The sequence below is a fragment of the Salvia splendens genome, chromosome 12 (assembly GCF_004379255.2).
Source record: "Salvia splendens isolate huo1 chromosome 12, SspV2, whole genome shotgun sequence".
Taxonomy (NCBI): Eukaryota; Viridiplantae; Streptophyta; class Magnoliopsida; order Lamiales; family Lamiaceae; genus Salvia; species Salvia splendens.
The window spans coordinates 17,877,348-17,890,197 of NC_056043.1; the positions used below are offsets into that span (position 1 = coordinate 17,877,348).

General features: G+C 38.7%; 1 protein-coding gene and 3 long non-coding RNA genes across 4 annotated transcripts; all 4 read left to right on the forward strand.

The window, feature by feature from the left end:
* The first annotated feature begins 792 nt into the window (after positions 1-792).
* LOC121758581 lies at positions 793-1,306 on the forward strand. The gene is made up of 3 exons (XR_006041520.1): positions 793-867; positions 1,024-1,200; positions 1,281-1,306. It is a non-coding gene; the product is annotated as an uncharacterized LOC121758581 (long non-coding RNA).
* A 4,117-nt stretch (positions 1,307-5,423) lies between these two features.
* LOC121757639 (dynamin-2A-like) lies at positions 5,424-6,565 on the forward strand. Its single transcript, XM_042153155.1, has 5 exons — positions 5,424-5,527; positions 5,753-5,810; positions 5,883-5,929; positions 6,162-6,325; positions 6,443-6,565. Exons 1-5 carry the CDS (start codon positions 5,424-5,426, stop codon positions 6,499-6,501), a joined length of 432 nt encoding a protein of 143 aa, XP_042009089.1. The 3' UTR covers positions 6,502-6,565.
* A 4,668-nt stretch (positions 6,566-11,233) lies between these two features.
* Positions 11,234-12,027, forward strand: LOC121758573. The gene is made up of 3 exons (XR_006041514.1): positions 11,234-11,315; positions 11,548-11,711; positions 11,829-12,027. It is a non-coding gene; the product is annotated as an uncharacterized LOC121758573 (long non-coding RNA).
* Positions 12,028-12,468: 441 nt separating this feature from the next.
* On the forward strand, positions 12,469-12,745 carry LOC121758582. The gene is made up of 2 exons (XR_006041521.1): positions 12,469-12,587; positions 12,698-12,745. It is a non-coding gene; the product is annotated as an uncharacterized LOC121758582 (long non-coding RNA).
* The last annotated feature ends 105 nt before the right edge of the window (positions 12,746-12,850 follow it).

Below are 12,850 nucleotides of genomic sequence, written 5' to 3' on the forward strand. Positions count from 1 at the left end.
TCGAGGGTAAAAGAGCTTTAGCTCGGGTACTTTGCCATGAACTTCACGACAAGTTCCTCCAGCATGGTCTGAACTCAGGGATTGGACAAAGAAGACATGCTATTTAAGCTATACAGTTCTATATGGTTTGTTTCTTTCCATGCATCCAGCCTATCGTGTGTGATGCTTTCGGCAGTTTGTAATTCTTAACCACCGCGAATGCACATGGGGAGATTACGGAATACTCACTAGAGCATTCCCTATTAAGCTAGTTCTTCAATATATATGTGAACATTCATCTCCTTGTTTAAAAGATTTGTGCATATTATGCTTTTATTTTTTTGATCATGATGTGCCTCGTTTAATTCGAAATTATAGTGCTCAAAGCATGGAAAGAATAGAAGAGCTTCTCCAGGAGGACCAGAATGTCAAGCGGAGGAAAGAGCGTATCCAGAAACAGTCCTCTATTCTTTCCAAGCTTACTACACAACTCTGTATTAATGATAATCTGGCAGCCGCTGCATCCACCTATTCCAATGATGGTGACCTGTTTTATGATTATAAAAGTGTCTATTCTTACAAGTTTGTATAGCTATCTATATATATACATGGTATGAGAATTCTTTTGTAAGCGTGTAATGTTTTCCTCTATACATCAGTAGAAAGTTCAACCATTGCTGGCCCATCTTCCCGGGAGGTCTGGAGATGCTACGTTTGATGCTGCTGCCAGCGGTCCAAACCTATCATATGGGGATTCTCGATCAAATTGTCTCAGTCGCCGGAACAGTGATCCTTTTCATAATGGTGATATAAACCCTGGCTGCCGACGAACACCCTAGCATTTGCCACTTGCTCCTCCATCATCTAAATCTGTTTATATATTCTAAGGTAGATGGAAATTTTGACAAATCAATTCTTGCAATTCTTGTCGGATGTTTCATCAGTTTCTCAAGCTCGCATCGAGCTCTAAATCGTAGGCTGCATTGGTTTGCATCATGGACATTTGATTCCTATGTTTTAAGAAATGAAGTCTTTCCTGATTAGGTTTATTTGACCATTACACTTGAGAAAATGGCCAAAGGGGATGCTCAGAAGCTCTACTTCACTGTTCCAATATTTGAGACACATCCTCCCTAGTACTTCATCCACGCAATTTCAGATTCATGGATGCATTCAGAGTGTTTCTATACTATGTCCTTCCGGAACCTCATGCTCCCTGAGGTGATTTTGAGATTCACTGATATTTATGTTTTGAACACCATGAAGAGTTTTAATCTTAAAGTTTTCTTATGTTCCTTCAGGCTCTTACAACTTATATGGAACTCCTTGACTTGAAACCACTTCCTGTGACTGCACTTGCAAATGGAACTTATGAAAAATTGTACAGATACATACATTTTAACCCCATACAGACGAAGGTTTGGATGAAACTTGCCAGTCTCCCTTGTTGTTTCCCTGCAGTTTTCTCAATAAAGCATGAACTCTTGGGTTTTATTTATTCTGACTAGAGTTATTGTAATCATGACAGGCTTTTGATGTGCTATATCACACGGACCAAAATGGGGAGAAAAGAAGATAAAAACAGATAAAGAAGAAAAAAAGGAAAAAAAGCAAAAAAAAGAAGAGGAGACAGATCTGTGGAAAAAAAAAGAAAAGAAAAGAAAAAATTGGGGGAACAGATCTAGAAAAAGGAAAAAACAGTGCAGAATTAAAGAAAGAGTTCCAAGACGAGAATAAGCTGTTGGAGGAAGAGATGGGGAGCTTCGTGATGGAGTAATGGGAGGAAAAGACAACGATTAGCGGGGCTTCAACTTGAAGCACTTCTGGAAGAGAAATCAAGATCGCAAAATAAGAATGCCAAATCTTCTTTCAGGGTATGCTGACTCGTGAAGCTGCTTCTGTCCAAGTTTTGTCTGGACGCATTGATACTTTCAGTACATCATATGCTAGAGTATGATGCACAATTTACACCTATAATGAATATTGATTATTGGTATTGATTGTGTGATTACTGCAGGCTCCAGGGCAAGTCCCAAGTAGCATGTTGAATATGCTAGACTATGATTGTAATCTGGCAACACTATGGCAGAAAGAGTAGAAAGAAACATGGTAAGGGGTAGAACAAGAGCAAAATGGGGAGAAAAGAAGAAAAAAACATAAAAAAGAAAAAAAAGAGAAGGCAGATCTGTGGAAAAAAAAGAAAAGAAAAATTTGTGGAACAGATCTAGAAAAGGAAAAAACAGAGCAGAATCAAAGGAAGATTTCCAAGAAAATGTGAAAAAAAATAGCCGGAGTAAGTTATTGGAGGAAGAAACGGTGAGCTTCATGATGGAGTAATGGGAGGAAAACACGACGGTTTAGTGAGGCTTCAACTTGAAGCATTTCTGGAAGAGAAATCAAGACCAGAAAATGAGAATTCAAACTTGAATAGGGAAAACAAGTACGTGCATCAACTAGTGGAGTACCCTCGCTCAACAGATCCAAAATAGCATGGATATTAGGCTGCCAAATCTTCTTTCAGGGTATGTTGTCTCGTGAAGTTGCTTCTGTTCTAGTTTTGTTTGGACGCATTGATTCTTTTTGTACGTCATATGCTAGAGTATGATCCACTATTCACCCCTATATTTAATATTGATTATTGATATTGATCGTGTGACAACTGCAGAATCCAGGGCAGGATGAACTTTCCAGGCTTGGTGAACAGATGGTTCATAGTTCCGAGGGTAAAAGAGCTTTAGCTCGGATACTTTGCCATGAACTTCACGACAAGTTCCTCCAGCATGGTCTGAACTCAGGGATTGGACAAAGAAGACATGCTATTTAAGCTATACAGTTCTATAAGGTTTGTTTCTTTCCATGCATCCAGCCTATCGTGTGTGATGCTTTCGGCAGTTTGTAATTCTTAACCACCGCGAATGCACATGGGGAGATTACGGAATACTCACTAGAGCATTCCCTATTAAGCTAGTTCTTCAATATATATGTGAACATTCATCTCCTTGTTTAAAAGATTTGTGCATATTATGCTTTTATTTTTTTGATCATGATGTGCCTCGTTTAATTCGAAATTATAGTGCTCAAAGCATGGAAAGAATAGAAGAGCTTCTCCAGGAGGACCAGAATGTCAAGCGGAGGAAAGAGCGTATCCAGAAACAGTCCTCTATTCTTTCCAAGCTTACTACACAACTCTGTATTAATGATAATCTGGCAGCCGCTGCATCCACCTATTCCAATGAAGGTGACCTGTTTTATGATTATAAAAGTGTCTATTCTTACAAGTTTGTATAGCTATCTATATATATACATGGTATGAGAATTCTTTTGTAAGCGTGTAATGTTTTCCTCTATACATCAGTAGAAAGTTCAACCATTGCTGGCCCATCTTCCCGGGAGGTCTGGAGATGCTACGTTTGATGCTGCTGCCAGCGGTCCAAACCTATCATATGGGGATTCTAGATCAAATTGTCTCAGTCGCCGGAACAGTGATCCTTTTCATAATGGTGATATAACCCTGGTGCCGACGAACACCCTAGCATTTGCCATTGCTCCTCCATCATCTGCAAATCTGTTTATATATTCTAAGGTAGATGGAAATTTTGACAAATCAATTCTTGCAATTCTTGTCGGATGTTTCATCAGTTTCTCAAGCTCGCATCGAGCTCTAAATCGTAGGCTGCATTGGTTTGCATCATGGACATTTGATTCCTATGTTTTAAGAAATGATGTCTTTCCTGATTAGGTTATTTTAATGTTTTCCTCTATACATCAGTAGAAAGTTCAACCATTGCTGGCCCATCTTCCCGGGAGGTCTGGAGATGCTACGTTTGATGCTGCTGCCAGCGGTCCAAACCTATCATATGGGGATTCTAGATCAAATTGTCTCAGTCGCCGGAACAGTGATCCTTTCATAATGGTGATTATAATCCTGGTGCCGACGAACACCCTAGCATTTGCCACTTGCTCCTCCATCATCTGCATCTGTTTATATATTCTAAGGTAGATGGAAATTTTGACAAATCAATTCTTGCAATTCTTGTCGGATGTTTCATCAGTTTCTCAAGCTCGCATCGAGCTCTAAATCGTAGGCTGCATTGGTTTGCATCATGGACATTTGATTCCTATGTTTTAAGAAATGAAGTCTTTCCTGATTAGGTTTATTTGACCATTACACTTGAGAAAATGGCCAAAGGGGATGCTCAGAAGCTCTACTTCACTGTTCCAATATTTGAGACACATCCTCCCTAGTACTTCATCCACGCAATTTCAGATTCATGGATGCATTCAGAGTGTTTCTATACTATGTCCTTCCGGAACCTCATGCTCCCTGAGGTGATTTTGAGATTCACTGATATTTATGTTTTGAACACCATGAAGAGTTTTAATCTTAAAGTTTTCTTATGTTCCTTCAGGCTCTTACAACTTATATGGAACTCCTTGACTTGAAACCACTTCCTGTGACTGCACTTGCAAATGGAACTTATGAAAAATTGTACAGATACATACATTTTAACCCCATACAGACGAAGGTTTGGATGAAACTTGCCAGTCTCCCTTGTTGTTTCCCTGCAGTTTTCTCAATAAAGCATGAACTCTTGGGTTTTATTTATTCTGACTAGAGTTATTGTAATCATGACAGGCTTTTGATGTGCTATATCACACGGACCAAAATGGGGAGAAAAGAAGATAAAAACAGATAAAGAAGAAAAAAAGGAAAAAAAGCAAAAAAAAGAAGAGGAGACAGATCTGTGGAAAAAAAAGAAAAGAAAAGAAAAAATTGGGGGAACAGATCTAGAAAAAGGAAAAAACAGTGCAGAATTAAAGAAAGAGTTCCAAGACGAGAATAAGCTGTTGGAGGAAGAGATGGGGAGCTTCGTGATGGAGTAATGGGAGGAAAAGACAACGATTAGCGGGGCTTCAACTTGAAGCACTTCTGGAAGAGAAATCAAGATCGCAAAATAAGAATGCCAAATCTTCTTTCAGGGTATGCTGACTCGTGAAGCTGCTTCTGTCCAAGTTTTGTCTGGACGCATTGATACTTTCAGTACATCATATGCTAGAGTATGATGCACAATTTACACCTATAATGAATATTGATTATTGGTATTGATTGTGTGATTACTGCAGGCTCCAGGGCAAGTCCCAAGTAGCATGTTGAATATGCTAGACTATGATTGTAATCTGGCAACACTATGGCAGAAAGAGTAGAAAGAAACATGGTAAGGGGTAGAACAAGAGCAAAATGGGGAGAAAAGAAGAAAAAAACATAAAAAAGAAAAAAAAGAGAAGGCAGATCTGTGGAAAAAAAAAGAAAAGAAAAATTTGTGGAACAGATCTAGAAAAGGAAAAAACAGAGCAGAATCAAAGGAAGATTTCCAAGAAAATGTGAAAAAAAATAGCCGGAGTAAGTTATTGGAGGAAGAAACGGGGAGCTTCATGATGGAGTAATGGGAGGAAAACATGACGGTTTAGTGAGGCTTCAACTTGAAGCATTTCTGGAAGAGAAATCAAGACCTGAAAATGAGAATTCAAACTTGAATAGGGAAAACAAGTACGTGCATCAACTAGTGGAGTACCCTCGCTCAACAGATCCAAAATAGCATGGAAATTAGGCTGCCAAATCTTCTTTCAGGGTATGTTGTCTCGTGAAGTTGCTTCTGTTCTAGTTTTGTTTGGACGCATTGATTCTTTTTGTACGTCATATGCTAGAGTATGATCCACTATTCACCTCTATATTTAAAATTGATTATTGATATTGATCGTGTGACAACTGCAGAATCCAGGGCAGGATGAACTTTCCTAGCTTGGTGAACAGATGGTTCATAGTTCCGAGGGTAAAAGAGCTTTAGCTCGGGTACTTTGCCATGAACTTCACGACAAGTTCCTCCAGCATGGTCTGAACTCAGGGATTGGACAAAGAAGACATGCTATTTAAGCTATACAGTTCTATAAGGTTTGTTTCTTTCCATGCATCCAGCCTATCGTGTGTGATGCTTTCGGCAGTTTGTAATTCTTAACCACCGCGAATGCACATGGGGAGATTACGGAATACTCACTAGAGCATTCCCTATTAAGCTAGTTCTTCAATATATATGTGAACATTCATCTCCTTGTTTAAAAGATTTGTGCATATTATGCTTTTACTTTTTTGATCATGATGTGCCTCGTTTAATTCAAAATTATAGTGCTCAAAGCATGGAAAGAATAGAAGAGCTTCTCCAGGAGGACCAGAATGTCAAGCGGAGGAAAGAGCGTATCCAGAAACAGTCCTCTATTCTTTCCAAGCTTACTACACAACTCTGTATTAATGATAATCTGGCAGCCGCTGCATCCACCTATTCCAATGAAGGTGACCTGTTTTATGATTATAAAAGTGTCTATTCTTACAAGTTTGTATAGCTATCTATATATATACATGGTATGAGAATTCTTTTGTAAGCGTGTAATGTTTTCCTCTATACATCAGTAGAAAGTTCAACCATTGCTGGCCCATCTTCCCGGGAGGTCTGGAGATGCTACGTTTGATGCTGCTGCCAGCGGTCCAAACCTATCATATGGGGATTCTAGATCAAATTGTCTCAGTCGCCGGAACAGTGATCCTTTTCATAATGGTGATATAATCACTGGCTGCCGACGAACACCCTAGCATTTGCCACTTCCTCCTCCATCATCTAAATCTGTTTATATATTCTAAGGTAGATGGAAATTTTGACAAATCAATTCTTGCAATTCTTGTCGGATGTTTCATCAGTTTCTCAAGCTCGCATCGAGCTCTAAATCGTAGGCTGCATTGATTTGCATCATGGACATTTGATTCCTATGTTTTAAGAAATGAAGTCTTTCCTGATTAGGTTTGTTTGACCATTACACTTGAGAAAATGGCCAAAGGGGATGCTCAGAAGCTCTACTTCACTGTTCCAATATTTGAGACACATCCTCCCTAGTACTTCATCCACGCAATTTCAGATTCATGGAAGCATTCAGAGTGTTTCTATACTATGTCCTTCCGGAACCTCATGCTCCCTGAGGTGATTTTGAGATTCACTGATATTTATGTTTTGAACACCATGAAGAGTTTTAATCTTAAAGTTTTCTTATGTTCCTTCAGGCTCTTACAACTTATATGGAACTCCTTGACTTGAAACCACTTCCTGTGACTGCACTTGCAAATGGAACTTATGAAGAATTGTACAGATACATACATTTTAACCCCATACAGACGAAGGTTTGGATGAAACTTGCCAGTCTCCCTTGTTGTTTCCCTGCAGTTTTCTCAATAAAGCATGAACTCTTGGGTTTTATTTATTCTGACTAGAGTTATTGTAATCATGACAGGCTTTTGATGTGCTATATCACACGGACCAAAATGGTGAGAAAAGAAGATAAAAACAGATAAAGAAGAAAAAAAGAAAAAAGAAAAAAAAAGAAGAGGAGACAGATCTGTGGAAAAAAAAGAAAAGAAAAGAAAAAATTGGGGGAACAGATCTAGAAAAAGGAAAAAACAGTGCAGAATTAAAGAAAGAGTTCCAAGACGAGAATAAGCTGTTGGAGGAAGAGATGGGGAGCTTCGTGATGGAGTAATGGGAGGAAAAGACAACGATTAGCGGGGCTTCAACTTGAAGCACTTCTGGAAGAGAAATCAAGATCGCAAAATAAGAATGCCAAATCTTCTTTCAGGGTATGCTGTCTCGTGAAGCTGCTTCTGTTTAAGTTTTGTCTGGACGCATTGATACTTTCAGTACATCATATGCTAGAGTAAGATGCACAATTTACACCTATAATGAATATTGATTATTGGTATTGATTGTGTGATTACTGCAGGCTCCAGGGCAAGTCCCAAGTAGCATGTTGAATATGCTAGACTATGATTGTAATCTGGCAACACTATGGCAGAAAGAGTAGAAAGAAACATGGTAAGGGGTAGAACAAGAGCAAAATGGGGAGAAAAGAAGAAAAAAACATAAACAAGAAAAAAAAGAGAAGGCAGATCTGTGGAAAAAAAAAGAAAAGAAAAATTTGTGGAACAGATCTAGGAAAGGAAAAAACAGAGCAGAATCAAAGGAAGATTTCCAAGAAAATGTGAAAAAAAATAGCCGGAGTAAGTTATTGGAGGAAGAAACGTGGAGCTTCATGATGAGTAATGGGAGGAAAACACGACGGTTTAGTGAGGCTTCAACTTGAAGCATTTCTGGAAGAGAAATCAAGACCTGAAAATGAGAATTCAAACTTGAATAGGGAAAACAAGTACGTGCATCAACTAGTGGAGTACCCTCGCTCAACAGATCCGAAATAGCATGGAAATTAGGCTGCCTAATCTTCTTTCAGGGTATGTTGTCTCGTGAAGTTGCTTCTGTTCTAGTTTTGTCTGGACGCATTGATTCTTTTTGTACGTCATATGCTAGAGTATGATCCACTATTTACCCCTATATTTAATATTGATTATTGATATTGATCGTGTGACAACTGCAGAATCCAGGACATGATGAACTTTCCAGGCTTGGTGAACAGATGGTTCATAGTTCCTAGGGTAAAAGAGCTTTAGCTCGGGTACTTTGCCATGAACTTCACGACAAGTTCCTCCAGCATGGTCTGAACTCAGGGATTGGACAAAGAAGACATGCTATTTAAGCTATACAGTTCTATAAGGTTTGTTTCTTTCCATGCATCCAGCCTATCGTGTGTGATGCTTTCAGCAGTTTGTAATTCTTAACCACCGCGAATGCACATGGGGAGATTACGGAATACTCACTAGAGCATTCCCTATTAAGCTAGTTCTTCAATATATATGTGAACATTCATCTCCTTGTTTAAAAGATTTGTGCATATTATGCTTTTATTTTTTTGATCATGATGTGCCTCGTTTAATTCGAAATTATAGTGCTCAAAGCATGGAAAGAATAGAAGAGCTTCTCCAGGAGGACCAGAATGTCAAGCGAAGGAAAGAGCGTATCCACAAACAGTCCTCTATTCTTTCCAAGCTTACTACACAACTCTGTATTAATGATAATCTGGCAGCCGCTGCATCCACCTATTCCAATGAAGGTGACCTGTTTTATGATTATAAAAGTGTCTATTCTTACAAGTTTGTATAGCTATCTATATATATACATAGTATGAGAATTCTTTTGTAAGCGTGTAATGTTTTCCTCTATACATCAGTAGAAAGTTCAACCATTGCTGGCCCATCTTCCCGGGAGGTCTGGAGATGCTACGTTTGATGCTGCTGCCAGCGGTCCAAACCTATCATATGGGGATTCTAGATCAAATTGTCTCAGTCGCCGGAACAGTGATCCTTTTCATAATGGTGATATAAACCCTGGCTGCCGACGAACACCCTAGCATTCGCCACTTGCTCCTCCATCATCTAAATGTGTTTATATATTCTAAGGTAGATGGAAATTTTGACAAACCAATTCTTGCAATTCTTGTCGGATGTTTCATCAGTTTCTCAAGCTCGCATCGAGCTCTAAATCGTAGGCTGCATTGGTTTGCATCATGGACATTTGATTCCTATGTTTTAAGAAATGATGTCTTTCCCGATTAGGTTTATTTGACCATTACACTTGGGAAAATGGCCAAAGGGGATGCTCAGAAGCTCTACTTCACTGTTCCAATATTTGAGCCACATCCTCCCTAGTACTTCATCCACGCAATTTCAGATTCATGGATGCATTCAGAGTGTTTCTATACTATGTCCTTCCGGAACCTCATGCTCCCTGAGGTGATTTTGAGATTCACTGATATTTATGTTTTGAACACCATGAAGAGTTTTAATCTTAAAGTTTTCTTATGTTCCATCAGGCTCTTACAACTTATATGGAGCTCCTTGACTTGAAACCATTTCCTGTGACTGCACTTGCAAATGGAACTTATGAAGAATTGTACAGATACATACATTTTAACCCCATACAGACGAAGGTTTGGATGAAACTTGCCAGTCTCCATTTTTGTTTTCCTGCAGTTTTCTCAATATAGCATGAACTCTTGGGTTTTATTTATTCTGACTAGAGTTATTGTAATCATGACAGGCTTTTGATGTGCTATATCACACGGACCAAAATGGGGAGAAAAGAAGATAAAACAGATAAAGAAGAAAAAAAGCAAAAAAGCAAAAAAAAGAAGAGGAGACAGATCTGTGGAAAAAAAAGAAAAGAAAAGAAAAAATTGGGGGAACAGATCTAGAAAAAGGAAAAAACAGTGCAGAATTAAAGAAAGAGTTCCAAGACGAGAATAAGCTGTTGGAGGAAGAGATGGGGAGCTTCGTGATGGAGTAATGGGAGGAAAAGACAACGATTAGCGGGGCTTCAACTTGAAGCACTTCTGGAAGAGAAATCAAGATCGCAAAATAAGAATGCCAAATCTTCTTTCAGGGTATGCTGTCTCGTGAAGCTGCTTCTGTCCAAGTTTTGTCTGGACGCATTGATACTTTCAGTACATCATATGCTAGAGTATGATGCACAATTTACACCTATAATGAATATTGATTATTGGTATTGATTGTGTGATTACTGCAGGCTCCAGGGCAAGTCCCAAGTAGCATGTTGAATATGCTAGACTATGATTGTAATCTGGCTACACTATGGCAGAAAGAGTAGAAAGAAACATGGTAAGGGGTAGAACAAGAGCAAAATGGGGAGAAAAGAAGAAAAAAACATAAACAAGAAAAAAAAGAGAAGGCAGATCTGTGGAAAAAAAAAGAAAAGAAAAATTTGTGGAACAGATCTAGAAAAGGAAAAAACATAGCAGAATCAAAGGAAGATTTCCAAGAAAATGTGAAAAAAATAGCCGGAGTAAGTTATTGGAGGAAGAAACGGGGAGCTTCATGATGGAGTAATGGGAGGAAAACACGACGGTTTAGTGAGGCTTCAACTTGAAGCATCTCTGGAAGAGAAATCAAGACCTGAAAATGAGAATTCAAACTTGAATAGGGAAAACAAGTACGTGCATCAACTAGTGGAGTACCCTCGCTCAACAGATCCAAAATAGCATGGAAATTAGGCTGCCAAATCTTCTTTCAGGGTATGTTGTCTCGTGAAGTTGCTTCTGTTCTAGTTTTGTCTGGACGCATTGATTCTTTCTGTACGTCATATGCTAGAGTATGATCCACTATTTACCCCTATATTTAATATTGATTATTAATATTGATCGTGTGACAACTGCAGAATCCAGGACAGGATGAACTTTCCAGGCTTGGTGAATAGATGGTTCATAGTTCCGAGGGTAAAAGAGCTTTAGCTCGGGTACTTTGCCATGAACTTCACGACAAGTTCCTCCAGCATGGTCTGAACTCAGGGATTGGACAAAGAAGACATGCTATTTAAGCTATACAGTTCTATAAGGTTTGTTTCTTTCCATGCATCCAGCCTATCGTGTGTGATGCTTTCGGCAGTTTGTAATTCTTAACCACTGCGAATGCACATGGGGAGATTACGGAATGCTCACTAGAGCATTCCCTATTAAGCTAGTTCTTAAATATATATGTGAACATTCATCTCCTTGTTTAAAAGATTTGTGCATATTATGCTTTTATTTTTTTGATCATGATGTGCCTCGTTTAATTCGAAATTATAGTGGTCAAAGCATGGAAAGAATAGAAGAGCTTCTCCAGGAGGACCAGAATGTCAAGCGGAGGAAAGAGCGTATCCAGAAACAGTCCTCTATTCTTTCCAAGCTTACTACACAACTCTGTATTAATGATAATCTGGCAGCCGCTGCATCCACCTATTCCAATGAAGGTGACCTGTTTTATGATTATAAAAGTGTCTATTCTTACAAGTTTGTATAGCTATCTATATATATATATGGTATGAGAATTCTTTTGTAAGCGTGTAATGTTTTCCTCTATACATCAGTAGAAAGTTCAACCATTGCTGGCCCATCTTCCCGGGAGGTCTGGAGATGCTACGTTTGATGCTGCTGCCAGCGGTCCAAACCTATCATATGGGGATTCTAGATCAAATTGTCTCAGTCGCCGGAACAGTGATCCTTTTCATAATGGTGATATAAACCCTGGCTGCCGACGAACACCCTAGCATTTGCCACTTGCTCCTCCATCATCTAAATCTGTTTATATATTCTAAGGTAGATGGAAATTTTGACAAATCAATTCTTGCAATTCTTGTCGGATGTTTCATCAGTTTCTCAAGCTCGCATCGAGCTCTAAATCGTAGGCTGCATTGGTATGCATCATGGACATTTGATTCCTATGTTTTAAGAAATGATGTCTTTCCCGATTAGGTTTATTTGACCATTACACTTGAGAAAATGGCCAAAGGGGATGCTCAGAAGCTCTACTTCACTGTTCCAATATTTGACACACATCCTCCCTAGTACTTCATCCACGCAATTTCAGATTCATAGATGCATTCAGAGTGTTTCTATACTATGTCCTTCTGGAACCTCATGCTCCCTGAGGTGATTTTGAGATTTACTGATATTTATGTTTTGAACACCATGAAGAGTTTTCATCTTAAAGTTTTCTTATGTTCCTTCAGGCTCTTACAACTTATATGGAACTCCTTGACTTGAAACCACTTCCTGTGACTGCACTTGCAAATGGAACTTATGAAGAATTGTACAGATACATACATTTTAACCCCATACAGACGAAGGTTTGGATGAAACTTGCCAGTCTCCCTTGTTGTTTCCCTGCAGTTTTCTCAATAAAGCATGAACTCTTGGATTTTATTTATTCTGACTAGAGTTATTGTAATCATGACAGGCTTTTGATGTGCTATATCACACGGACCAAAATGGGGAGAAAAGAAGATAAAAACAGATATAGAAGAAAAAATGAAAAAAGAAAAAAAAAGAAGAGAAGATAGATCTGTGGAAAAAAAAGAAAAGAAAAGAAAAAATTGGGGGAACAGATCTT

Coding starts and splice junctions, on each gene's coding strand:
- LOC121757639 (XM_042153155.1), top strand. CDS start 5,424: ATGGGAGGAAAACATGACGGTTTAGTGAGGCTTCAACTTGAAGCATTT. Junction 5,811..5,882: donor GATGGTTCATAGTTCCGAGG/GTAAAAGAGCTT, acceptor GTCTGAACTCAG/GGATTGGACAAAGAAGACAT. Junction 5,930..6,161: donor AAGCTATACAGTTCTATAAG/GTTTGTTTCTTT, acceptor TCAAAATTATAG/TGCTCAAAGCATGGAAAGAA.